General features: G+C 40.4%; 2 protein-coding genes across 3 annotated transcripts; one reads left to right on the top strand and one right to left on the bottom strand.

Annotated features, from left to right (window-relative positions):
- Positions 1-4,903: 4,903 nt before the first annotated feature.
- Positions 4,904-24,871, top strand: slc13a4 (solute carrier family 13 member 4). Of its 2 annotated transcripts, none has more exons than XM_019265624.2 (16): positions 4,904-5,048; positions 11,909-12,037; positions 14,839-14,975; positions 15,123-15,298; positions 15,511-15,574; positions 15,941-15,977; positions 16,071-16,169; positions 16,300-16,484; positions 18,143-18,262; positions 18,510-18,611; positions 19,288-19,389; positions 19,644-19,756; positions 21,272-21,384; positions 21,674-21,835; positions 22,151-22,288; positions 22,545-24,871. In XM_019265624.2, exons 1-16 carry the CDS (start codon positions 4,926-4,928, stop codon positions 22,680-22,682), a joined length of 1,938 nt encoding a protein of 645 aa, XP_019121169.1. In that variant the 5' UTR covers positions 4,904-4,925; the 3' UTR covers positions 22,683-24,871. The 2 variants fall into 2 exon arrangements, with proteins under 2 accessions (XP_019121169.1, XP_010733825.1); XM_010735523.3 differs by having other exon boundaries at positions 15,938-15,977.
- On the bottom strand, positions 24,863-26,452 carry coa6 (cytochrome c oxidase assembly factor 6). Its single transcript, XM_010735522.3, has 3 exons — positions 26,228-26,452; positions 25,777-25,931; positions 24,863-25,645 (listed from the first exon to the last, which is right to left on the bottom strand). Exons 2-3 carry the CDS (start codon positions 25,918-25,920, stop codon positions 25,547-25,549), a joined length of 243 nt encoding a protein of 80 aa, XP_010733824.1. The 5' UTR covers positions 25,921-25,931; positions 26,228-26,452; the 3' UTR covers positions 24,863-25,546.
- Between the last annotated feature and the right edge of the window lie 649 nt (positions 26,453-27,101).

Below are 27,101 nucleotides of genomic sequence, written 5' to 3'. Positions count from 1 at the left end.
TTAGATTTGGTTCCCAATATGAAGAGTGTGTGTCTGCTCATGGCCATGTGTGTGTGTGTGTGTGTGTCTCGTGCATTTTGGATGTGATTCCTAATCTGAGGTTAGAGTTGGCTGCAATCTGGCACTACATTTTCTATTTATATTCTCGGCCTTTTACTGAACTGTAATCTGGCGGGAAACGGCTTCTTCTTTTTTTAATGAAAATTTTTAATAAACTGTTAAAAAACAAGAGCAGAACAATATTTAAAAAAATCCACTGCTATCTCATATCATGATGAACCTGATGGAGTGGATATAAAGTCATATATAAATATGGAATATCGACTCCTAATGACAACAAATATAAGAAAAGTTGACAGACCTGCTGAGGTCAAATCTCAATTCCTTATGTGCTGCAGAATATTAAATGCCACATGCTGAGTGAGTGAGTCCATCCACACAACAGACACTTGACCTTTAAGGTACGTTCTTTATCTGCTGTCCCTCGTGATACACACAGTATGAACAGCATATAGGCAGATTAATTTAATTTAAAAAAACTTATTAAGAAGAAAAGAGGTCGCTGTCATGAACTAAAGCTTGTTCAGTAACATTTTGGATATCCAAGCACCACGTCTCAGCTCTGACACACACCCTGGGGAAGTACACAGCACCATCTTGTTGTGATTAGGTGATATTGCAACTTCTTTATCTCCTCTCTCTCCTCCAGCACCTCCTTCATTCACACATATTAAGTTGTTTCTTTCTTAAATACATTTCTAACAACATCTCACACCGCATGGTTCGGAGTCAAGCAAGTTTGAGTTGAACCGTGAAAGAAAAGTAAAGCAAAAGCTGGTGCTCATGAATGGTATTCAGCACCACCGCAGACTGGACAGCTCCGCCTCAGGCGACAATATTCTTTATTAGTATTTATATTGTGTTTATATTAGTGCGGATTGACTGCAGGGCGATGGATTTCTGCTGACTGTAGCAAAGAAAGATAGGTTTGGTTTCTGGATATCATAAGATTTCAGGATGATTGGTTGAGACTGTGCAGCTCAACACATCACAAGACCTTAAAAGAACGTCAGCATCCCGAGCCTCGGCGTTATCTATGCATTTACAGGAGCTGCAGGGCAGAGGATGCAAAAACTGCTGTGACAGGACGAAAAAAATCCCTTTGTTGCCTTTTGTAGATTCTGTTGACCCAAATTTTCCTTCTGTGTTACTCAGACTGTTATTTGTCTTAAGATCTCTCTCCTGCCTATAGCAGAAGATGATGATCCCTCAGCAATACCTTCAACAATCTATTTACAACTCATTTCAGAGAGCCTAAGTCTTGAGCCTCATAAAATATTAAAAAGCCCCCAAGATGGAGGGAAGGTCCCCACAGTGGAATGAGCTGTAAATTCCTCTGACCTCACATTGTAATGTAAACTACACTCCACATGCAGAGTCACAGCAGAAAGGTGTGAGGTCATGTCAGCACTGTTTCTGGATTTTAATCATTTGAGCACAACTTTACATTCCACAATGTATCCACAGACAAAAGTTTTTTCTTTCTTGCTTTTCTGGACACTTTAGGGCAACTGAAACAAGTCGTATGCACAAAATCGACAGATCATGACCTTTTAAGTTGATATGACTAATGTTATAACACACACTTTCTTATTTAAACTCTGAGCAACATTAGCGTTCAGGTCTAGTCATGTTACTGACCACATGGCAAAGTTAAGTTACTCTCTTTTAGCTCTGTTTTTAGTCTCTACCCCTACTAAGGGAAATGTCCAGCTAGTCACTAACTGTCCGTTATCTGCTGCTGAGAAGTCGTATGAGATGACGATGACGATGACCTCCCGACAGCTACCTGTTTGTTTGGTAGGAGTTTTGTGCTCATGGCTTTAGTGATTCTGAAATCCAAGAACAAGCAGAGAGCAGCCAAATAATGAAATATACTAACTTCACCTGCAGGGAGGCTCTCGCCTCGGCCTCCAATACTGAGGAGAGGAGCAATCTTTGAAAGTTTATGTCGCACTTACATTATATTTCATTTTTATAAAAAGCCCTGCTCTCTAACCCTCCATCTGTGAGTGACACACACACACACACACACACACACTGGAAACTCTGTGTGATGTGTAAAGCCATTGATAAAGTTTTACACAACACTAAAAGAGGTTTAGAGAGAATTAGCTAAAAGTGATTGTGTTATGTAAGCTCAAAAGTCCAATGAAGAGGAGACAAACACACACACACACACACACACACACACACACACACACACACACACCACTCACATATATATAAGTTATATCCAGACTAATAAGAAGCTTTTGGTCCCTCTTTGGTATAATTACATGTGTGTGATTTAAATGTGTTTAATTATTTTAGCATTAAATGACAATTCTTCTTCATTTCCACACACGTGCATTGATTGTATAATCCCTTGAAACGCCTCTTTGCATTTGTTTGCTGGACAAGAAGATAAGAATTAATCCTCATTACACAATGAAAGAAAAGCTGTTTGGTTGTTTTGTGAGTTTATAGTATGTGTGAGCTTTTGTCATAGTGGGGACCTGTACATGGTTTTTAAATGTTTTCAAGGTGTTCTGTAACTTCTGAACAAGGTTTGACCCAGATGGGAAAATGTCACTTTGTGGACATTATGGACAAGTTCATGGTAAGTGCAACCAGAAAGTGAGTCAGCAGCAACAGAATCAAACCACATGATGACATACTGTCAACATCAACAAAGCAGTGATGACTGTTGACTAATGAACTGGGCAAATAAGAGCTGTGGCAATTATTCTTTAGTAATTTCATAGATTGCAAATGTGTTCCTGATTCTGTAATATGTATCCCCGATGCACACGAATAAAGCAAGTAATATGCATCTTAAAGCAACCCCTGCATTATTATCTAATCTTGAGATGCATCTTTCATTTTTTCTGACTTTCATTATTTCTGTATTTTTTGTGTTTATAGTGAACTTGATCAGTTTGTACTTAAAGAGCAACTTAGCAGCAGTTGAAAATCTTTCTAGCTCCAGAGGTTTCACTTCTCACCTTGCTGCAGTGAGGTACTGTATAGGTGTACACCAGGACATGCCAGTACATTGTGCCACGCAGTTAGGCATGGTTACAGGTGCAGCAGAGCACAAAATCATTCATTTCTGCCAAATCTGACTGTCCGACAAAAATATTTGGAAAGTTCCCCTTTTTTGTACAGGAAATTAACTTAATCAACTTGATAACATGGACCAGAACGAGGTTCAGGACTGAAAACAGGATTTAGTGGCTCCTAGCAGTGAAGTTGCAGATTGCAGCCAAATGAATACTTTCCCACACCTCAAGCTCTCTGGCTGGCAAACTCACGCAAAAAGATCATAGTTTGTCTCTTCTGGGCTACTGTACAAAAATGGACTACATGGAAGAGGACCCGCTCTCACTGTAGATATAAAGGACTTATTATAAGACAAGAAAACACGTTCTTATTCTTATTTTCTGGTGATTATACACTAACGGAAACATACTTATAAATATTGTATTCCATTCCTGCTAATAGATATTCCTAAATCTTACACACTGGACCTTTAATTCAACCATAAATGAAACAGGTCGTTAATTGTGTGTGCTATACCTCTAGCCCTCACAGACTGATAGAAACATATCCTCTGTTTATCAAACAAATGTATTATAGATGAAAATCAAAAATCAAAAACATGCAGTCCTGCATTTCCACTGTGCCTCCATTGAACAACGTGTTGAACCTAATTGCTGACCTCTGTTAAAGAGTGTCGACCCGGCTCTGGTAAAAAACTGCATAAGGGAGAAGTATATGTATTCAGGCAAAAACATCTAATTATGTAATGTAATCATTGAAATGTCTACTTACAGCAGCTACCTGCCTGTGGTAAGAAGAGATAATAGTTAGAAACTTCATTGATCTAATTTAATTGAAGTGAAATTGTTTAACAAACTCAATCACCAAGCTGGAGAGCTCATATCCACTTCAATAATAACACTAATACTCTTCCAGGGTCCTGTGTGCAGCTGCTCGCACTGAGCCGGTGAATCCACCAGAGGGCAGTGTGTGACTGCAGCCACAACTCTAATCTGGCCTGTTCGTTTCACTGTGCAGGCTTGGTGATGTGTTATTAGATTTAAAACTATATAATTCATTAACAACGGCTATTGATTTAAAACCTTAGATAATAATATCATTATATAATAATTAGATAATGATATGGCCAACAAAAACGCTTTAAAGAATGTGGTGTGTTATATCCTGCAAAGCTCCAAAGTATTCTGTAATATTCTATTTTTAATTATTCTATATTCTATGTCTTATAGTGCACGATTAAATGTCCATTTTATCTAGCACCCTACTGTCCCAACAACATTTCTTGTCACAGTACTACCTTCCTGTTCAGTTCATATTCTTGTGTAGACAGTTTTTCAGCGTGAAAACTCTTGCACAGGCACACACACACACACACACACACGCGCACTTGTGCAAACTTTACTCGTGTCTGATTGGTCGAAACGCAGCCAGAGAGGGTGGTGCAGAGTTGTGATGAATTAGCATACCTATCCAGGCTCATAAAAGTGGCTGCAGCCTCACCTGATGCCTCGCTCAGTATCAAGCGCACAAAGGAGGTGAAGGAGGAGGAGAGAGACTTCGGGTGTAGTGCATGGCACGAGAGTCAAACACGGTGGTTAGATTTAAAAAAGCAAGTTCAGGCGACTCACCTCACAGGGACACACACCGGTCTGTGCGTAAAAGCGCACGGCCCAAACTTTTGCGCGCTCCTAGGAGACTGCTCCCCTCCTTCTCCTTCCTCCAGGCTTTGTCACAGTCGTTGGTGGTGTGAGACGGTTTGTATCTTTCACACCCGGTTCTGCTGAGTTGTGGCCGGTCCGACACAGAGCCCCGGGTCACCCATGAGGCTAGAGGCCGCAGCCAGGATGGATCTGTTCAGGAAGCTATGGAAGGCGAGGAAGCTGATCGTCGTGGTGTTCATCCCGCTGTTCCTGCTTCCCTTACCGCTCATCCACCCCACCAGCGTGAGTACATACAAAATACAAGACCATTTTTTTTAAAGTTATAATTATAGAAACAAAAAGTTAACTTATGCAATAAAAGGCATGCTTTTCAAAATAAGAGCACATTTCAAGTTTATGGTGGATTTTAAAGAAGGAAAGTGACAAAACATAACAAACTATTATTGAACATTTCACACATAATTGTCAGTTCTACCACAAGGTACTGCAACGTTTCTAACAAGCTATATGCCTAAAATATTTAAGATATTATACAATAATATTCCGAGTACCTGTATTATTGTGCCAGTGTGTATAAGGCTTACAAATTTGATATGACTGAGATATCACAAAAACATGAAAACCGACAGCGTACATTAAAGTATCATACGTGCTGCTTATAAAAATGTTGTTTTTATTTATTTCAAATTGAGTAATGTGGTTAGTCATTGTTAAATATATCAACAAACAATATAAATACCTCAAAAACATCAGACAGAGCAGTAAACAAAACATCCAGTTGATGTGTTCACGTTCCTCCTGGTTGCTGCCAACGGCTGTAGTGTCCCGATGGGATTGGATGTGTGTGTGTGTGTGTGTGTGTGTGTGTGTGTGTGTGTGTGTGTGTGTGGGAGAGAGAGAGAGAGAGAGAGAGAGAGAATCAATCAAAAGACACACTGTCTTCTGTTTTGATGAATGCTTGTCCTCAGCTGTCCCGACCATCAGCTGAGCTGTGTGTGTGGAGAGGAGATGTCGCGACATGTTGATGAGATGGAGATCAGTGAGAGAGAGAAGGGGGGAGAGGGCGGGCGGTGGAAGGAGAGAAGAGTGGACAACTTGATGCGCATTTAGGCTCAGGCTCGCTTTGATTGTTCGCTGTGAGAGTCATTGAAAATCTCTCTTTCTGCCTTGTGCTGCAGCTTTTGGAGAGTTTTGTCATGCACTAGAAATATCAGGGTTATCTCAATCTGCAAGACATGTTGCTTCATTCAATGTCATACTTCTTGCATATTGCTTGTCGTCTCATTCTTGCTTGCACTCGTCTCATTGCAGTTGTTTTGGAATTTTGGAATTAGAACAGGATCATGTTTAGTGAGGCTGTGATTAGTGTGGTTAAACTTCAGGAGTGAACTAAAACTCAGTGCTTGTCAGATTAAATAATACCTTATACCTGAATAATACAGCAGGTTTTCTGGCTCAGTAACTCACAACGAATGTCCTTCCAGAATGTTTTCTATAGTCTATGAGCCGCAGTTAGTGTCATTTCTCTGAAGAATAAATACCTTTAATAATCTTTGAAAAAGTCTAACAGCTGTTCTGAACTAATTTCCAGAATCTCTTTGAACCATCTGATGAAAAAAAAAACAGTTTTATTCTTCTCCAAAAGGAAGTTTCATTATAAGTTATATTAGTACATATGGTTTATACTTCATACAAAATAACCTTTAGTTTTTCTTGTGCTCTACAAAAAGAGAAAGGACAGCTATTATTCCCAGCTACCTGGATTAGAAAATATAGATTCAATTTAGATAAAAAGTCTAAGAACTCTTAGATGACTCCATTTAATAATAATTTGTGGGATTAGGTCACAACCAAAAAAGGTCATTTTTATTCATATAATATGATTTTGTCCAGTGATGCAATGAATTAAACAAGGTGAATGCTCACTTTAAAACAATATGAAAGCATGCGGATACAACATACAAGACATAATTGAGGTCTAAATATTTGAATAAACTTCAACATATTAATTATTAATATTAACATTCAGTCATGTTTTTTCCATCATTTGATAAATAGCGTACTTGGTGGCAGGTGTGTGTTGTTTGTGTTCATTAATATTCAAAGTAAGTGTCTTGTGCTCACAAGTTGTCCATCAGCCAATCACATTGTTGCCCAGGAGCCTTGCTGTTATGTCAGGACTGGTGGATGTTTGGCAGGAGTAGGTGGCGCAGGATGAGGCCAAGAAGAAACAAAAGAAAAAAAACTTCACTACAAAGAAAAAGAAAGAAACAATCCAAGCAATTAAGTTATATAATCAACCTACCACCACGCTGGATTTTGGCCCCCACGTGGCTTCCTTACAAGACCAGGGACCCCAGACTGTGTCAAGAATGTGCGTGTGTGTTTGGAGTGGTACTGTGTCCAGCTGCAGCAGGACAGAACATCTGTTGGATGCAGTCACACCAGGTCAGAGACACAAAGGGACAGACAGAAATTTAAAGCCAATGACAGATACTCATCATAGTCACGCTTGTGCCATTTTGCATCCCCATGTAAAGCGTAAAGTACATCAGCTTTAGAACAGAGGCAAGTCCGGCAAGACATGGGCCTACATGGATATGAAAAAATGTTCCCTAGCATGCTAGATTATAATCCATTAAAACTTTTGCTATGCAAGGACTGTGGCTAAAAGGTTGGCAATGATTGTTGGACTGTCCAGACTGAAATATCTTAACAACCTTTCAATAGACTGGCATTGACACGACATGACACATTTAAAGTGGTACACTGTCTCCTTCACACGCAAGCTGACAAAGCACATTTACACGATGAACCGTCACTACATTCTTGGACAAATGTACAGTACAAAAACAATAGGTTTAAAGTGAATTGCATTTTAGACAGTCTGCCAGAGAATGTCTAGAGTCTGCAGTGAATGCAGGTTTCAGCTGTAGTCTAATCTGCCCATCAGGAGATCTTAAGCCACTGTGTTTGGCTGTGTTTCTAAATACCAATCATCTCCTACACTGCAGATAATAGAGAATTGATCAATCAGCTGAGACAATCAATAGGCTTCTGTTACATGCTGAGACAGTTTTTAGGTCATGGAGATATAGCAGCCCACATGTACTGCATTTTGAAAACATGTTACTGATTTTAATAATTGTATGCAGTGTTCTGGCTTTTCTTCTGGGCTCTCTGGGGTCTGTATTTTCTGAACAGGATTCATAAGCAGAAGGAAAACCATAGCGTTAGAGGTTTTGCTATATGAAAATAACAAATGAAATGCATTGTTTAATTTTTTTTGAGTTCTCTGACCTAGTGGTTGCATCTCATCAGTCCTCATCACATTCAGTACACATTGGCACATTTGCTAGATGAGCTTCGACAGGATGGATGGATTACACAGACAGAAGTGTTTGTTCATATTTTGTGGCTTTAAAAAGAAGTCTCTGTTGGCACTATCTTGGATGCTCGGAGTATAAATCATTGTACCGGCCTAACTAGTGGAAAATAGTTGCCTTTTAGCTATTAGTTACTTAATAATGCAGCTATTCTATCTGAGTCGTGCATTTATCTGAAAATAATGCACACCCTCTGGCCAATCAGAATTCTCTGTGGCCATATTACGCCTCATTCCTCCGTATATAGAGCTATGCAAAGTCTGTGACATAATGGTTATAAACAGTTTGCATCCAAATGCTCAGCACTCGGCTTTGATTATGCATTTTTCATCCCACAGCAGGGTGCATAGTGAATGTATTTCTTCTACAAAAGGGAATGTATGTTCAGATTTTGTCAGTATGAGCTGGAAAGTCGTAGGAAAGATGTGATTGTTTCAGAAAGCTGCATTAAGGTTCAAATTTCTTAGCCTCAGCATTACTGATGTAGTGTGCCCCGCTGAAACACACACACACACACACACATACACACACACACACACACACACACACACACACACACACACACAATTACGCACAAACATTGTCCATTTCACCTCAGGCACTCCAGCATCACATTCCTTTTGAGCCTCCCAAAATCAAGTGAACTTTCGCCCAGATTTTTAGGCGAAAGACATTGATTAACTATGTCGCCACACTTCCTGCATTATTACCGGTTAATTTATTCACTTGTTAACCTGCTTACTTTTCAGAATCAGGTCTGACCTCAAAGCAAACACAGACACAGTCTTCCATTAGAGTCCCAGCATGTATTGACGTCTGTCTCAGTATAAAGTCTGATTATCACGGAGGTTGCATCAGCACACTCAGTGATTCCTTCCTCTCTGCTTACCCAGCACTTTGACTTTAACTTGCAAAGGTACGAATACTGGAAGATCTGATTGAAGCTGCAATCTTTGTGTGGCGACTATCTTCTGATAGGAGGAAACCAATAGTCAATGATCGGTGACTGAAGTGCTGAATCAGACTAACTCTGGTGTTTATTTTGTCATCGATGTTTGTCTCTTTTTATCTGTCCATTTGTTCTTAGTTCCCCTTATGCTGCATCTCTTTTCCTGTTTTCATTCTTCTCAGTGTGAATGACAGATTAACAGTCAATTCAATCTGATTTATCAGGCTCCTCAGCTATCTCATGATTCCTGAATGCTCAGACAGACATGCTGACTAAAACAACCAAATGGAGACTAGCAGGCTAACAGCTAATGAGCAAAAACTTCTCAACTGATGTAGATTTTGAACAGTCTGTCTTTTGTTTAAATCATTTTTGAACCACATGCTCTCTCTTTATGAAGTCTGGACTGTATGTGTTCGAGGATTTAAATTATTGTAACATTTCCATTGGCTAGGCTCTCTTTGATCTTGAACCCAAACACCTTGTTCTGTTCTCAGTCTAATCCAACAGCTGTGCCTAATGCCTAGAAATGCTTCTTTCCCTCTTGCCAAGTTAAATCCACAGCAAAGCATCCAAATAGAGCAGCGGTTGTGGCTTTAGAGTGACAAGCTGTGCCATGAAAGCCAAAGCAGTGCCAAGTGCTGATAAAAGCAGTATCCATTATGGATGGGAAATGTAGTTACATGTGTCAATATCTGTTCTCACGTTGAAGGAAAATCCTCATTGGGTAGTCTACAGTGCATGTGTTATGTTCATTGCTTCTCTGAAGTTTATTCATTCAACTTTGCCCTTGTTTAATCAAAAATGTTGCTCTGAAGCTGAATTCTGAGGCTATAATAGTTTTCTAATAAATACAGCAATTCATGATCATTTTAGGTTTGAGTGTATAGTCACACAAAGGCAAAGGGGTGAATAAAATGCTGGTATGCTGGCATCTCTGCTTTGCCTAACATTGGTGACTTCTACTGTATGTGTGTATGGTTTATCCCTAAAACAGACTACAAACTGGTAAACTGATTTCACAGTGGGACTAAGGTCATCCTCCCAGTGTTTCCCAGACAATTAATCTTTTTACTTGAATAGAAGTTCTCATCAGACTCAGCTGTACTTTGTGTTTAGTTCTAATAAGCACATGTATGCCTGCTAAGATCCTGAACTTTGGATGGTGAACATTGTGAACATAATACTTATTTAACATCTGCATGTTAGCATTGTCATTTTGAGCATGGTAGATGTATTTGGACTCATCTGAATCTGCAAACATGAGTTTGGCTTCCAAGTGTTTTATTTCTTCCATGTAGTAGATGATAGCACAAGAGACTTTCAGACTGCTATAGGCCACAATCATTTTATATTGTATATCATATTTTTGGTGGCTGTTGAGAACAGAAAGTTGTATTTTATGTCCCTTTTCAGTCATATCAGATTTGAACAGTAGACAGCAGATGTGCAGAAAGCTTCATGTAACACACATGGCTGATGATTGATCAAATTAGAGCTAGTGATTTCTGTAAAGTCCATGTTTTGAATGGCTGTGAGGTCTGAACAGGTCTGGACATGCTTCATCCTGGAGCCCCGTGGTTCATTCTTCCTCCTCTGTGGTTATTAATTTGAGATTAACTGACCCGCTTCTGGCAACATGTTATTCAGAATGTTCCTCTTACGCAAAAGCACTACAAGCTCACACAGCATGTGCCGTGAGTCAACAAATAAAACACTGAATCCAAATATTACCTTACTAATAGTAATAATAACAATATGACATAGTAACTATAATCGTAATTGTTAGAGCCATTTTGTATATGGTATATAAGGTGATTAATAATGCAGATTTGTTGCATATTGCATATATTGAAGTTACAAGAATGCCTCTTAGTTAATAGTAACTGCACTCTTCTTATTGGCTTAGACGTGTAACGTGATATGTGCATATTTTGTTTTTGGTTGGAAAGAATGGAGGCGGGGAGACTAGTACACTAGTCTTTGGCCGTGCTTGTGATTATTATTTTTTGGATTACTGCAGTTTTATTGTTTGTCATGCTCAATAGAAAGATAGAAAGACACGCGTCAGCTACATCCTCATGCTCCATAGCTTTAGTGTGTGTTTAAAAGTAAAAAAGTGCCAAAACCACACTAACAGTAATAATAATATAGTAATATCTGAAGGATTCTAAGAGAGCATATATTAACATGTATGAACATACGTGCAATTTCCATGTATGTACATGTGAGACTGAATATATACTGATATGACTGATGTCAGTGTCTATTACATCAGTTTCTGGCTCATTTATGACTCAATCCTGTGTACATACTGTATTGAACAGGACCTGAATGTTTTCTGATATCTTTAAAACTGTTTTTAACTGCTTTTCTGACTGATAAATATGAAGCTACAGCCAGGAGATGGTTAAGTCTGGGAGCAGAGGTGATCTAGCCTGACTGTATCCAAAGTTACCGCCCATAAAACAACAACTTACCATTTTAATACTTCAATTAATGAGATGTGATGTGTCAGTAGATCTTTTTCACTGATACTAATTAAGGTTCTGTTCCATTTAGTGCAGCAGAGACTTTCCAGTGAGGAAACATGCAGCACAGCAGCACCCTGACTCTGTGTGAGCTGAATGGAATGGGGCCTTAATTAGTAACATTGCTAACACCTGTGTTTACCTGCTGTTTCATGTCAGAATGGCTGCTGTAAGAAGGTCTAGTAGTGAGTTTTAGACGTGCTAACAGGCTCGTTTCTTTAATGAGTATGAACGTGTCTTTTCCCGCCGGTGACAAAGTGTTTTTCGCTCTCACAGGAGGCATGCTGTGCGTACGTGCTGATGGTGACAGCTGTCTACTGGGTGTCTGAGGCTGTTCCACTGGGTGCTGCTGCTCTCGTACCCGCCTTTCTCTATCCGCTCTTTGGGGTGCTTAAATCCAGCGAGGTGAGTCTCCGTGTATCATTATCGTTAGGAGATGAATTTATATAGCATCTTTATTTTATTTTTGCATTTGTATTTATATTGTGATTTTATCTTTTGCCTATCCTGTACTATTACCTATATTAGGACCAGCACCTTGTCAAAGCCCCCTGTAATTTCATTATGCTTACAGTATGTCTGTCGTACAATGACAATCAAAGCTTTCTATTCTTCTATTCTATTCTAATTCTGCACTAATTTCTCAGAAACTGAAATATCTTTCAAACTCTGCTTCAGTTGGTGTGGTCAGTGGGCTAACGTTGAACAAAACTAAGAGCGTAAGGGACAGTCTAGACCAGTTAGACAAAAAGTGACATAGTCTATACATTGTATTATTATGTATTTTATCATTTGGGGCTCAAAATAAGGCTTAGTTTATTACATCTCCACGAATTTAGAGCTATGCTAATTGTTTTGGTTTTTTGACCCCCTTTAGGACAAAAGAGCTACATAACATGTTGACAGGCACACAGTTTAGATATTTTATTACTATTTAGGCCTACAACAAATTTGCACAATATTTACTTGTTGTTTTAGCTCTGCTTGGGTCTCCACCAGTTTTAATGAATAATAGCTGACAGTTGACTTTCTCCCCTAGATAATGTTAGGCACACACCAAAAATCAGAGGAAGTGCAGTTGTTGGCACGTCCTCGCTGCTCTGGCTGAACAGTTGACTTACTCAAGCTTGTTGCTTGCTGAAAACAGTGAGCTAAAAGAGGCTAAAAAGCTACATCTGCGTCTTCCATAAAAGAGATAAACACCGGATAAAACTCCTCAGTTTTCCCATTTAATAGACAAATTAGCCTGGTGCTGATGACATTATCTCTTTACAGTGACTGCATTTAGAGAACATTTACATTTCTGAATTTCTGTCCAGGAATAAGCATACTCGAGCTGAGACATGGAAACCTTTCATTTGATCTGAAATATTAACAGTTATTTGGGTGTTCTGTTTTCAGCAGGTAGGCAAATATTGTATAGTCGGTGTGAATACACGGCCAATAATGAACTCTACTGACCTTAATCTAGATGAGCCTATGCTGAAATATGTCTGCTGTCTCTGCAACAGTTGTGTTTGCATGTTGCAGAGCGGAGCTCATTTGATAACTAAGGATGTCCCGTTCACTAAATCATTTTCACGACAATGTAAAGCTTCACTGTTTGGGGATTGGAAAGAACAAATATATGGAGGGGGCTATAAATGGGGGAGAGTGAGAAAAACACTTCAGATCTTGTATGGATTAACAGCAATGCATGGATCAAGCAGGACTTCCCTGGATATCCGGTTGTGTTACTGTGCTGGTAGTAAGAGTCAGCTGATCAGATTGTTGTATATGTGGGTGTACAGTAAGTCCAGATCAGGAAGAAAATGGGTGAAAGGCCTTTCTATGCCTCTATAAACTGTGATCTACTTTCTGTACGTGGGAGGTGTGCCAAACACATTTCCATTAGTGTTTTATGATGAGGTGTTATCATATAGCATGCCAGTTTAAGCCAGAGGCGTAATTATTTAGCTGTAAAGGTTTTATTAGCCATGATTCTATGGAGTGTGTGACTCCATTAACCTGGCGCTCATCGTCATTATCACACTGATGTGTCTCACTGTTCTTTCCTCTCAGACATGCATGCGTTCAGACCTGTCTACTCAGACACGTTACCAAACATCGTCACCCTCGCCAGCTCTGTCGCTTCATCCCGATTGTTTCCTCAGGATGTCACGTCTTTTTACATACCAGTGACACGCGTTTCCATTAAACTCACCGCCTCCTTCTTCACTTTTCTCATTAGCATTACATAAAGTGATCTATATACGCCTCATGTGACCAAATCGCATTGACAAACAGTGACAAAGCTTTCTGTGAAAACTGCTGTAAGCCTCTTGTGATTGTGTTCGGTAAATATGCCGGTGGAGCTTTATGCAACATTTCCAGTCTATTACTGTATTCACAGTCTCTCCTTTCCTCCTCTTTCACAAAGGACCCCACTGAGTGAGTATAGAATCCCTGTATAAGAGATTACTATGTATAGTACACACAACCTAAGCTCTTGACTCACACACTGTAAGTGTTGAATGGAACAACAAAGCGAGGTCCATATTAAATCTGGTTTGTCATTTTCCCAAAAATTGAGTTTTCTGATGTTTCCTAAAGACCAGAGACATGAAAACCCCTGAGACTACGACTGCTGATTGCTGGCTAGAAATCTCATTCAGAGCGGATTCCCAGGGTTTCTAAATGTGTCTCTGACACTGGTGAGACATGGAAAGGAGTTCTGATTTTTTAAGTGGACCTCATAGTCATCAAAGCACTTTAGAAAGTTGCTCTTTTAGTTGATTTTACCATGTTTACAGTCATGGCCTGAGGAGGAGAGTTAAAATATTACAATACATCTTGTGTACTTAGGTGTATGTTTCCTGCGTTGCACCTTTCAATGAATGGAAATGACGGAGAAAGACGATGAAGAAGGAAAAAAAAACAGGAGTGAGGCAGATTTGCAGCAGGTTTTAGGTGAGACGTGGGGAGATGCAGGCTTATGCAACTGAGGCCATGAACCCTGCAGGTGGGAAGTAGAGCAGATTAAAAAGAACAAATGGCAAACTGTAAGGAGGGGCAACTAGGGAAGTGGGTGAAGGAGGGAAAAGCCTCCGTCACTCCTTTCTGTCTCCTCAGATCTCCTGCTGTTTATTTTTCCTAAGTTCATGTGCCATCGCATGAATTTTGTAAATACATACCACTACTTATATTTTGAAATGTGCCTCTGTTAGGTTGCAGCAGAGTATTGTAAGGACACCACTCTGCTGCTGATAGGGGTCATCTGCCTGGCAGCCTCCATAGAGAAGTGGAACCTGCACAAACGAATTGCCCTACGCATGGTGATGATCGCAGGGGCCAAGCCCGGCATGTGAGCAGCACACACACACTGTCACACATTCAGTAAGCGATGCAAACAAATCCAAAAGTGAGTGTTACATTAAGCCAAATTGTCTTTACATCACAGATCTAAAGCACATAGACACACACATCAGTCTCACACATCTCTCATGTCCAGGTTGGTGCTGGGCTTCATGTGCTGCACAGTGTTTCTCTCCATGTGGCTCAGCAACACTTCCACCACCGCCATGGTGATGCCCATAGCCGAGGCTGTCCTGCAGCAACTCATCTGCACTGGCCTGGCTGACAGCCATGCCGACTCTGAAACCGCTGAGCCCCCCGATGATGACGGTGGTAAGTTCGGCTCTGTCACTACAGAGTGACTAAACTCCTAAAGCTCCTGTGCAAAAAAACTGTGACATTACACAGTGCTTGCACCAACATTCATATTAGTTGTAGTTCAGCAAATCCAGCTGTAGCAGAACAGTTTTTCCTTGTTACCAGACTTGCCAATGCCACCAGCAGTTTTCCTGTTGCATTTGTATGATGAATGTTGTTATTTGCAGCTGCTTCAGACAAAGAAGAGAACCTGGACAAAAACCAGTTAGAGCTGCTCTATCGCAACGACAGGTACGTGTATGTTTGTGTGAGCATATACTGCAGGTGAGGTGAAAATGAAAGATTTTCTGACAGTTTTTCTCCAATTCTCCTTCCCAATGGAAACACTAGTATGTACCACAGTGCTTCTCACTGTAAACCTTTCAAATGTTGGCCTGGAGAGAGTGCAGCACACTTTCCTGATGCACACACCTCTGAGGAGTTTGACTGGGAGAATAATGCTACTGCACAGACTGAGAAACTAAAAACTAAATTTTAGCTTTGTGTTTTTTTTAGTTTTACCTTTATTTTTATATGAATGCTGTTTATACACAGTTTTTCAGCATGTCTCATGCAGTTGATTATCTGTATTAACCTCAATTCTTCTCCCCCCAGTAGTGACTGCACTAAAGAGGAGCTCTCTACACTAAGTGAGGTGAGACCTGTTAGGCTTTTTGCCACATAGACAGAAGTAATTAGCAGCAGAGTAACATAAACTGTAAGTAAGGTCTATTTTTCTTGTTCTCAGGTCCAGACTGGTGAGGTCAATGGTTTGGGTCCGCAGCCTGTCTCTAACCAGTCTAACCTGATGACCACCATCAGACACACCAATGGACATCTGCCCCAGGTTAGGAACACACTCACGCAGATTATTAAAGGTTAAACACATGAATGAGAAACACACCGCCACTCCCTTATAAGTTAGATTTAAGTAACATTTTCTATTTATTTACAGTATTCTCCTCACTCTCTCTCAGGCCGCAATCGAAATCCCAAACGTGAAGCGGGTGAAGGCCAGGAGGGACTCGCAGTATCCCACCAAGAGGGATCACATGATCTGCAAATGCCTGTCGCTCAGCATCACCTACGCTGCCACAATCGGCGGTCTCATCACCATCACCGGCACGTCAACCAATCTCATCTTTGCCGAGCAGTTTAACACGTAGGTACACGTGCAAACACTGCTTTAGAAACTGGTATTTTGGTTTGGTCTAAGCTCAGGACACCTGTGGACACCATCTAGATTTTTAAGCACATTTACAGCTTAATTGATTTCTTGGCTGAAGTGCTAGTTAGGCTCATGTCAACTGAGTGTCAGGGGAGCAGGCAGGCTCTGAGATCAAACTAATCAGCCTGTACACTCCTGACAGAGCCGATTTCCTCCAGCCGCAGCACTAAGCCCGACAGAATGGCCTCCTTCATGTCGCAGCTTGTTGGACAAAGGTCAGGTTTTGACTGTGTGGGTTTGTGTGTGCAGTAGTAGTTGTAATCCTAAAGTGATGTTACCAGGACGAGCAACCAATGCAAGCAGTGAATATGAAAAGGCCCAAAAGCTATAGCTTTGAGTATGAATTTTTGAATTTTTACTCAGATAGCCTGAGGTCGACTTCTGTAAATAAGGTTAGTGTTTGTGTGTGTGTGTGTGTGTGTGTGTGTGTGTGTGTGTGTTTGTGTTCAGGTCAGTCAGTCCAGGTCCTTGTTGCAAGTTCATACTTGTACGACAAGGCCAAGTTATCAACTTGACCCTTGTGTTTCAGTCTACTCTTGTTTTGTAACTCTGCTGTTGTAAAACATGTATTCATTTCATTTTGCTGAGGTCAGCAATCAGCAAGATATGATATCAAAACATTTTTCTCAGATTTAAAAACAATAATTTAAAAAAATTGGGTGGAGATACAGAACCAGATTAAAACGATCTATCATCATAATAACAACTTCAAAAGATTGTGCAGTCTTTGTGGAGGTGTGTGATTTTCAGTTTTTTGTAATATTCATTTAAATGAATATTATTTAGATTTTAAATGGAGAAAAAGACTTTACTTTTACTTTTAATGTGAAAAGGATCGCTCATAGTGACAGACTTGCACAGAATTATTGCCCTTCTCCACAGCTTCCCTTTATGGACCCATTATGGAGCATTGTAGTGTCTTTCAGCACAGTTTTATTTGTTTTGTTTTTTTCTTAATGCCATAAGTTGAATGTTTTGGTCCAGGCTCTTTTCATCAGCAGAAATAGGCGTCTTTTTTATTGAAAGCACTCATAATACATAACCCCGCTGTACACTATCTGCCCAGCACTAAATGACGTAGCTAAATGTAGCTGGCGTAGCATGGAGCTAGTGGAGAAACCCAGAGCTAAAGTTTACCATGTGTTATACCAGTTGTTTATAGCTTGTCTGCAGCTAAGAACTCCCTGTTTTCTCTTTGTGCATCTTCCAGTTTATTAGTTTTCTTTCCTTCATTTTGACACTCAGTCAGTCAGCTGATACAAAGTCATGGATGGTGCTGCATTATTGAGGATTATTGAAGGGATGACAGACTTGTTTCTGCAGCACACACACGACCATCATCTCTGAACGTCACCTTTACCCTACTTGCAGTCCAGATAGCAGAGAGCTCAGTGAAGCACGTCTGAGCAAACACACTTTATCACCTGTACAGCTACGTGCTCTTTTTGAGCTTAAAGACAGTCTATCAGACAATAGACCTTGTTGGAGGCCACTGGTGGCTGATTGTCTAGATCCCATCATCCCTTCTCTCCTACGCACACACACATTTGCAGACATCCTCTCAAACTACCTGTCTCTCTTTGTCTTTCCAGTCGTTATCCAGATGCGAAGGTGATAAACTTCGGCACGTGGTTCATCTTCAGCTTCCCCATCGCCATCATCATGCTGGTCCTCACCTGGCTCTGGCTTCACTTCCTATTCCTTGGCTGCAAGTGAGTGTGTGTGTGTGTGTGTGTGTGTGTGTGTGTGTGTGTGTGTGTGTGTTTAGGTGTATTTTACAGATTGTATCCAACTGTGTGATTATGTTAGTGTGTGTATCCACTTCTTTCCTGCACATCTTATCATTATAGACTCATGATAATCCCTCCGTCTCTACATCGCTGAGCCATGGCGCCTTCAGGTGTCATGTGGCTGTGTCGGGTCACCCTGTGGTTGACATTGCTGTTGTTGTGTGTTTAGCTTCAGGGAAACATGCTCATTGAGTAAGAAAAGGAAAACCAGGAGAGAGATGATGTCAGAGAAGAGGATCCAGGAGGAGTACGAAAAACTGGGACCCATCAGGTGTGTTTGTGCGCTCCTGTGTACGTTTCTGGTTTCTTTGTCCTTGCTTTCCCGACTGGATGTCACTATTGGAAAACTATACTATAATATTGAATTTGGTCAATTCCTTTCAAGAGTCTGACATAACACGATGGATATTTAGAAATCTATAGGAATTCATAGAAATAATAAAAGAATATATGAAATCTTATGTATATAATACACTGTTTATTCGTAGTGACACTTCCTTAATACTCAGTATACTTTGTCACTTTTACACACAATCCTTAATCAATGCTTTTATGCTGCTACGCAACTAGGACTCTTAATGCTGAGCTGAGTTTTTCATTTCATAGTACCATTGATTGATAACCTTCTAATGACCAATAAAACTGAAAACTCAAACTGAAGGAAGACCATTTGGAAGTGGTCATCTACTGAAGTTACAGAAACTCACAGGAAAAGATTGGATTTTTTTTTACATCAGGGTCATGGTGAAAACTAATAAAAGCCCAAATTTGTCTGAGAGGAGGATTTAAAGACTTTTAAAGTGATGTGAAACATCACTACTTTTGGTAGCAACTAGTTATCTTACTCACATACCTAGACATGACATTGTGGCACGATCATTTCATCACTCATGTAATTGTTGCTCACATGCGTTTGTGGTTTTGGTGTGTGTGTGTGTGTGTCGCAGCTACCCCGAGGTGGTGACCGGCGTTTTCTTCATCCTGATGACTCTGCTGTGGTTCACCAGAGAGCCAGGTTTCGTGCCCGGCTGGACGTCCCTTTTTGAAAAGTGAGTACCCAAAATGTTGTGACATCACCACCGCAATTGGTGTTTTTATCATGAACAAGCGTTAGAGATCAGACAGGTGTCTGTGGCTTTAGGGAGGCAGTGCAGTAAGAACTACATAAAGACATACTGTCACACAGGCAAAGACGCACATGACACTGTAGGCATACACTTCATGTTGAACTTCTGGTTTTCTCTCGTCTTCTGCATCTTTTATACCTGTGTTATATCTTTTATGTGGATGTTTCCTTTCTAAGGAAAGGCTACAGGACCGATGCAACAGTGTCTGTCCTTCTGGGCTTCCTGCTCTTCCTCATCCCTGCCAGGCGACCCTTCTCCCCCTCCTCCTCCTCCAGATATGCAAACACAGGTCAGGACCATACCCCTGTCCAACAGAAAGTTTTTGATATAGTTGTGCTATGTTCAGTTTATCTCCCTGGGGACCAGTGTTGGGTATAGTTACTTTGGAAAGTAGTTAGTTAGGTTACAGCGTTACCTATGAATAAAAGTAACGCGTTAGAGTACTCATGTGTTACCAAAAATTAAAAGCCATGACATGCTGCAACTTAACAGACACAGACACACAGCCTCCTTTAAATGCACCGAGACGTCCTGACAATGAATAACGTCAGTCATCCAACCAGACTAACAGGAAAGACAGTCAGCAATATGCCACATAGTGTTTTATTAATTAATTATTTTTTGATCAGTCAGAATATTCTGACTGATCATATAGGTAACTCCTGACTCACTGGCACACAGGCAAATTACAAATAGCCTAATACGAACTATGAAAATACTATTCAAGTGTCACAGGCTTAAATTCACTTTACCACTGTCCACTTACATTTACTCTTCACGTAGCACGTAGCAGAAGAAGATTTTCGAAATGTCTATTTCTCTGAGGAGTAAGAACGAGACTCCCAGGGCACAGACGCATCATCACAGCGCTGCACCTCTGCTGACACATCCGCAGGTGGCACAGTACTGTCTGACAAAAAGCAGGCTGCAGTTGGAATTTTTATTTCTATATCTAGGAAAGAAAAATTCCTAAATTCTTAAAGCAACGGATTAATTTTAGAAAAAAATAACGAAGTTACTGATTACTTAATGCCGAAACTAACACGTTACGTACCACAAAAAAAGTAATTAGAGTACTCTAAACAAAGTAACGCATTACCCACAACACTGCTGGGGACACAGTGTCAAGGGGGTCAGTGGGTTCCACAGACCTCAGTTATCATTTCTATATCTACTGTGACGGCATAAACATCACACTGCAGTTGTTATCTTCATTCATCTGGCGCTATTATGATCCCAAAATGTATAACAGTATTAGACAGTAACACACACCTTCCTTGACCTGCAGCAAACAGCTGTCCTGTCTGTGTTATCCAGCCTGTGCAGGTTGATTTACTGTGTATGCTGCAGGTTCACCAGGTCAGACAGACCTCTGCTTTAACAGAAAAACAGTTCAACCTGACACACTGGTGCTGACACTCAGTCAGTGCTGTCAGTCAGTCCACTAGCACCATAAGAAACACAGATGTAGTTCAGGCATGCAGACAGCTGCATGATGTTTAAGACTCGGAGACGTGAACAAAAAATTACAAGAATATTTTACATGAATTTACTGCCTCAGAAAGTCCTTCATTCTAATCAATTTGTAATAATTTGAGAGACATTCTAACCAAAATGTATTCATTGCTAGCATAACCTAGATGTTCACAGCCAATCAGCTGAAATGCAGAACTCTAGGTAAAAGCATTCTGTTAGACATAGTTGCTTATTTGATTTAGAGGCATGATGCTTATTTTACAAAACCACCAATTAATCCATTAGCATTACATGTGTGTACATGTTTTCTGTGGTGTTAAACCATCAGGTGACGATGACCCACTGGCTCCCATGATCACCTGGAAGGACTTTCAGAGACTGATGCCATGGGAGATCGTCATCCTGGTGGGAGGAGGCTATGCCCTGGCTGCTGGTTGCAAGGTATGCATGTGTTTAGGTGTGCTGTGCAGTACTGCAACATCTTGTTGAGGGTTAAGAACCATTTTTATCTTCTTCATATGTGGAAATAGCAGTATATCTGTGAATACAGCTGATTTTTTATTTGATGGTGGATGGATTTGCTTCCATCTGTTTACACAACCTTGATTTACATGACTTGAGGTCAAAGCAGCAGAGGTTCAGGTAGACGTGTTTGCAGCTGGAGGGCGAAAGGCTCTTTCAGGATGCTCACGTGGTTTGTCCTTAAGTGTATGAGTGTGTGTGTGTGTAGGTGTCAGGTCTGTCAGTGTGGATCGGCAGACAGCTGGAGCCCATGAGTGGTCTTCCTCCCTGGGCCGTCACCCTGTTAGCCTGCCTGCTGGTGTCAGCGGTCACAGAGTTCGCCTCCAACCCAGCAACTCTCACCGTCTTCCTGCCCATCCTGTCAGCACTGGTACGACACACGCTCCTCTACACACTTACACAAAGAAAAAACTGCACTGACAAAAAATCTGGCTTGTGTGTTAGATGAACATTTAATGAAGCTACTTTATGTGATGACGAGTGTAGTACATTTGTGACATGATGCTGCAACGTCAGTGAATAAGTGACACAATGAATGTGTTAGGAGGGAACATTCTATCTCAAACTATTGTCTCCCGATTCTCTCTCTGCTACCCCTTCCACATTATTTACTATCCCTCTCACTGTCTCTCCTTTCTTTTCCTTTTTTTCTTTACCTCATTTGTTCTTCTTCACCCACTTCCAGTCAGAGACTCTGCAGATCAACCCCCTGCACACTTTGATCCCTTCCACCATGTGCGTGTCATTTGGGGTCATGCTTCCAGTGGGGAACCCCCCCAACGCCATCGTCTTCAGTTACGGACACGTGCAGATCAGTGACATGGTACGACACACACGCACACACACACACACACACACACACACACACACACACACACACAGTCACACAGTCACACAGTCACATGCTCTTTCTGCACCTGCAGCATCAAAAGGCTCAAGAGTACAATGTGTCAAAGTTGTTTTACGTAATCAGAGGGATGAAGATTTTTTCTTAACTCTTAAAGAACCAAAACACCAAATTCTGAATATTTTTTTAACAAATATTGTTTTTGTTTTCTTTTCCCCCTCCCCTTCTCCAGGTGAAAGCTGGTTTTGGGGTGAACCTGATCGGCGTGGCGGTGGTTATGTTGGCCATCACTACGTGGGGAGTTCCCCTCTTCAACTTGACTGAGTTCCCAGCCTGGGCAGTGGCCAGGAACGTCACCGGGAGCTTATAACCACTGCTGGGGTGGGGTCAACGGGAGGAAGATGGGATGAATCAGTAAAAGACAGAAAGAGAAAATGATATGTGAAGAGGACGGTCATTAACCTCCTTGATAGACTGATTAAACTGGATCTGAGGGAGGAAGAAGGATGGAGGGAAGGAGGAGAAGAAGAGGAGAGTGAAAAACCATTACCTGTTGCTTAGATTTAATACTTAGGATTCTATATTTTTGTTGGCCAGAAGAGGGAATGCATAATGCCTTTGTCAAAGTGGCCACTGTGTGGAGCTCTGACCGCCAGCAGAAACACTTTTCTTCTACTTCTTCTTCTTTTTTTTTTTTTTTTACCTCCGTTAACAAAGTTTGATGGAGATCAAATCACTGAAGATATTACGAAAACACTACAACATATTTGTGGTGATCGAGAACTGAGATTTTGTTTCATGATTTTTTTTAAAATAGACACTTTTTAGAAGCTACCTGGGAAGTCTTTTCAGAGTCACATCACGCCTCGGTCTGTGGATTTTTTCACGTTTAGTTAGAAATAATAATAAGCTGTATGGACACTGGAGAAAAGCCTCTCTTTACTGCACACTTGCTGAACTTCTGCTGCACTTAGATGTGTTGCTGTATAACCAGATCACACTGCAACATGGTGGGCTGGTGACAAGTTACTGAGAAAAGAACGAGCTGACTGTTGTATTAAAGCAAGAGTTCACGAAAAGAGGCTTCTGCTGTGGCTGATAATGTACTGTATACAACTTTCAGATGAACCCAGTGTCTATATGATCTGCTTCTAAAGATATTACAGCTTGTGTACATTTAGCAACACATTGAAAGTGTGCACACAATCCATAGACATTCTTAGCTGCTATATACATTGCTTTACAAATCTAGGCCTCTTAATATCTGCCTGATGTCTTTACCAAAGTTTCTGAAGCTAATTTTCATCATACTGTGAACAACAAAGCGCCTTACAGTACCACTAGTGCCTTCACCACATCACTGTCTGTCATATTACTCTTTTAGCATGACTGTCTCTCGTGGAATCCAACCTGTAACTCTGACAGTGTTGCTTCATGTGGTATCAGAGCAGTGCAGGAACTCGGTTCACTACGACCTTTTTCTCAGCCATGTTTCTGTACCTGATACCAACACAATATTAAGAATGTAAACTGTACTGTATTTAAGGTAAAGAAAGTCGTACCATCATGTATTTTATGCTGACTCCATTTCTGAGCTTTTACTTAAAGTGTCTTGCATTTTGGGGTTTTGTAGACCAGAGGGGTTAGACACAGTCTTACTATTATTCTGTGTATTCATGTGGGTGCTTTGGACTCCACAAATAAGGCTCCTAACTGTGTTCTTCCTAATCCTATTTCTCAGTGTCATAAAATCTGAGAAAATTGTACCAGCTGAGTTCTTGAGCTATGCCAATATAAAGAGCTTTAACCATGAAAATGTGATTCTGTTAGTAGAAAACACTTAAGCTTTTTTCAAAAATCAATGAAACAAGAATTATGACAAAAAAAAGAGAGGAAAAAAATGAATGTGTTACAAGTTAAGTAACACAAATGTCATGTTGGAGGTGAGGTTTCTCTCCTGGCATGTGAACGCAGAAAGTTTTGGGAGGTTTCAAAGTCCCTCCAAGTTCTGTGGAGTGTTTGAGTGTTGAATGCAGCGTCCAAAGCTTTGAAGGAAGACGGACAGAGCGAGGGTTGTACCGTACAGGAGTTTGTTCAATCAACTCTCAAATCACATTAACTGTTGTCTGGTGGTGAAAAGGTTTGCACATAACTTTCACTGTACTGTGCAAAAATATTAAAGATATGCTTTATATTTTTACACAATTTTTAAATGTAATTTGTGGCTTTTTTTTTTTTATATATTATTGCATGAGAGGTTTAGGTCCTAGCGTAGGCAGAATCAAAAGCCTGTGCATTTCTTGTGTAATTTATTCAGTTCTACTGAATGTTTCATACATCTTGATGGTGTTACAGCAGTGACTTTTGACCCAGGGGCCACACTCCTTTGTACATATACAGATTTGTAATATAATGTGCCTTTGTCTGTTGCCAAATGAGCTGTAATATTCCTAAATGATATCTTGATATTTTAATTCATATCCAACTCAAACGAAAACTAGAGTTAGGATGATACAACATTACAAACAACAACAACAACAATAAAACAACTAAAAGCACTGATTGTATGTTTTATTTATTTAAATACACCACCACAAATCAGTCACACTTAGATTTTGCCTCATGAAATAAAAGTTAAGTATCAGCAACCATTAATAATCAGCATTAGTCTGTAAATCACACTAGGAGGATTTAATCGATCAGGACTCATGATTGGTTTGAATGCACAAAAACACACAAAGCAGAGGCAGTACACTTCTCTGTGTTCTGGAAACTTTCATTCAACACAATCAGAAAATTCACAAAGCCGTGTTGGTGTGTGTGTGGAGGACTGTACATGTGGATATGTGTCAGAGCTGCAGGAGTATTTCAACATCATTTAAATGTTCACAAGGAACAATAGAAAAGGTTCTCCACGGGGAAATCCAACTGGCCGGGAAAACTGGATTCACTGAAATTTCCCCTGTCGTAGTTTCCATTTCTTTTGTTGAGCAACATCTCAGAGCAGCTGAGCGGGTTAACATGAGCTGGTGTCACGCATTTCTGATGAGAGCAACTCAAACAATTCAGGTCGCTCATGGTTTCTTGATGCAGCTTACACTGGTACAAATAAATAAATGGGTACTCCGTCCACAGTAAAGTTTTTAAAATCCGCTCCGAGTCCTGCACCTCTGGCCCTGGTCTGAATAAGGCTAAAAGTCAGTCTGCAGATTCTGATGGTCTGCTGTCTGCTGGTTAGGAAGGCTGGCGTGGGCCTTCAGCAGGCGTGAAGCTATCCTTCTCCATCTTCTTTTTGAATTTCAGGAAGTCTCTCCTCTTGGTGAAATATTTCACCTGCAAACGGGAAAAGATGAAAGCGTGCTTGTTTGAATGATGACTATTCTTCTTTACACACAGTTCATGCTTTATCGCCATCACGGTCTACACATGGCTGATCATAGGGATAAAAAGACGGGACAGTTTACCCACTGAGCCGGGCAATTTGCCTCAAACTCGCTCTGGAACTTCTGGCAGGATGCAGCTTTGTCCTGATTGTCATCCAGACATTTCCATAGTCTGTCCCTGGCGTCCCAGCAGGCCTTCCTCTCTGCAGAGTTTGGAGCTGTCATCACTGCTTGACCTGGAGGAGATTTAAAAAGTAAATATGTTAAGTCCAAGTTAACATGGATGGAAGTAGCCTAGGATGTGTCAGGGGTTGATTGGGCGCACAAAACATCACATTAACCTCTGCTTTGTAATGTATCACTATAATCCATACATTACTGCAGGTTTACACTACTTGCTATATTACATGTTTACATCATAACATCTTCATTTAACCTCTTAACACCGCTGTCATGCACCGTGTTCACTTTGATATTAAACTACAAATCCACAGAAGGGAAGCTGACATGTTCACACTCAGCTGCCACTCACCGGATTCAACGCTTAAAAACTCACAAAACCATTTATCAGTCCCAAACACCGCTGCTGCTCGCTCCTGTCACTCCATCAAACCTTAAAAAACAAAAGGTAATACTGTTAATAAACTACAAACACAGGTCCTCCATAACGTGCGCAGGCTGTGGTGAAGTGAAGGACGCCGCACTTCCTTGTCGCTGCGTGATGACGCAAAGGCGCGGTTGACGCTCAGTACCAGGTGATGGCGCAGTTTGTTAAAAAACAAAACTCAGGTAACTCACTAACTTTATTATTAACAGCCATAGGAGTATGGCGTCATTTAAAAACATTAATTACATTTGTGGCATTAATTACATTTCAAGACTCCAACACACACAACCTGTGTTTTACAATAACTTCCTAAATTAAGTGTCACAGTTTGACAAAACATAGTATGTGCGACTTATCACCATAAATGTTTTGCTTTTATCATTAGTAGCACATTTTGTAGAGTACAGCTGAAACAATAAGTATTTTTTTTTTTTATTAAACTTTGTTACATAAACAAAGGAACACAGATCATATACACTCATCATATATGATGACACTTTTATCATTTCTTATTCGATTTTGTTGCATTTTATTGTTTTTATTTTGTTTGTTTTTTACCTATTGTTCTCGTTATTTATTGTCTACTGTAAAGCACTTTGGTACACCGAAAGGACTGTTGTAAAGGGCTGTATAAATAAAGTACATTTACATTTACATTTACATTTACATATACAAAACATTACAAAAACATTCATGTATATTCTACGCCAAGTGGGAGAAAGAGTTTACATAAATATATTTAAATGTTCACATATATTAAGAGTTTTAATAGCTTTTGTGTTATTAGAAAACCTAATGG

This window comes from Larimichthys crocea, chromosome III (genome assembly GCF_000972845.2).
Source record: "Larimichthys crocea isolate SSNF chromosome III, L_crocea_2.0, whole genome shotgun sequence".
NCBI lineage: Eukaryota > Metazoa > Chordata > Actinopteri > Sciaenidae > Larimichthys > Larimichthys crocea.
The sequence above is the reverse complement of the archived record's forward strand: the minus strand, read 5'-3'. Positions and strand labels throughout refer to the sequence as shown.

Excerpts from the sequence above, each read along its gene's own strand:
- slc13a4 (XM_010735523.3), top strand. The coding sequence starts at position 4,926 with ATGAGGCTAGAGGCCGCAGCCAGGATGGATCTGTTCAGGAAGCTATGG. Across the intron at positions 15,299-15,510 it reads GCCCCCCGATGATGACGGTG|CTGCTTCAGACAAAGAAGAG; the intron begins GTAAGTTCGGCT and ends TGTTATTTGCAG. Across the intron at positions 18,263-18,509 it reads TTCCTATTCCTTGGCTGCAA|CTTCAGGGAAACATGCTCAT; the intron begins GTGAGTGTGTGT and ends TTGTGTGTTTAG.
- coa6 (XM_010735522.3), bottom strand. The coding sequence starts at position 25,920 with ATGACAGCTCCAAACTCTGCAGAGAGGAAGGCCTGCTGGGACGCCAGG. Across the intron at positions 25,646-25,776 it reads CAAATTGCCCGGCTCAGTGG|GTGAAATATTTCACCAAGAG; the intron begins GTAAACTGTCCC and ends TCCCGTTTGCAG.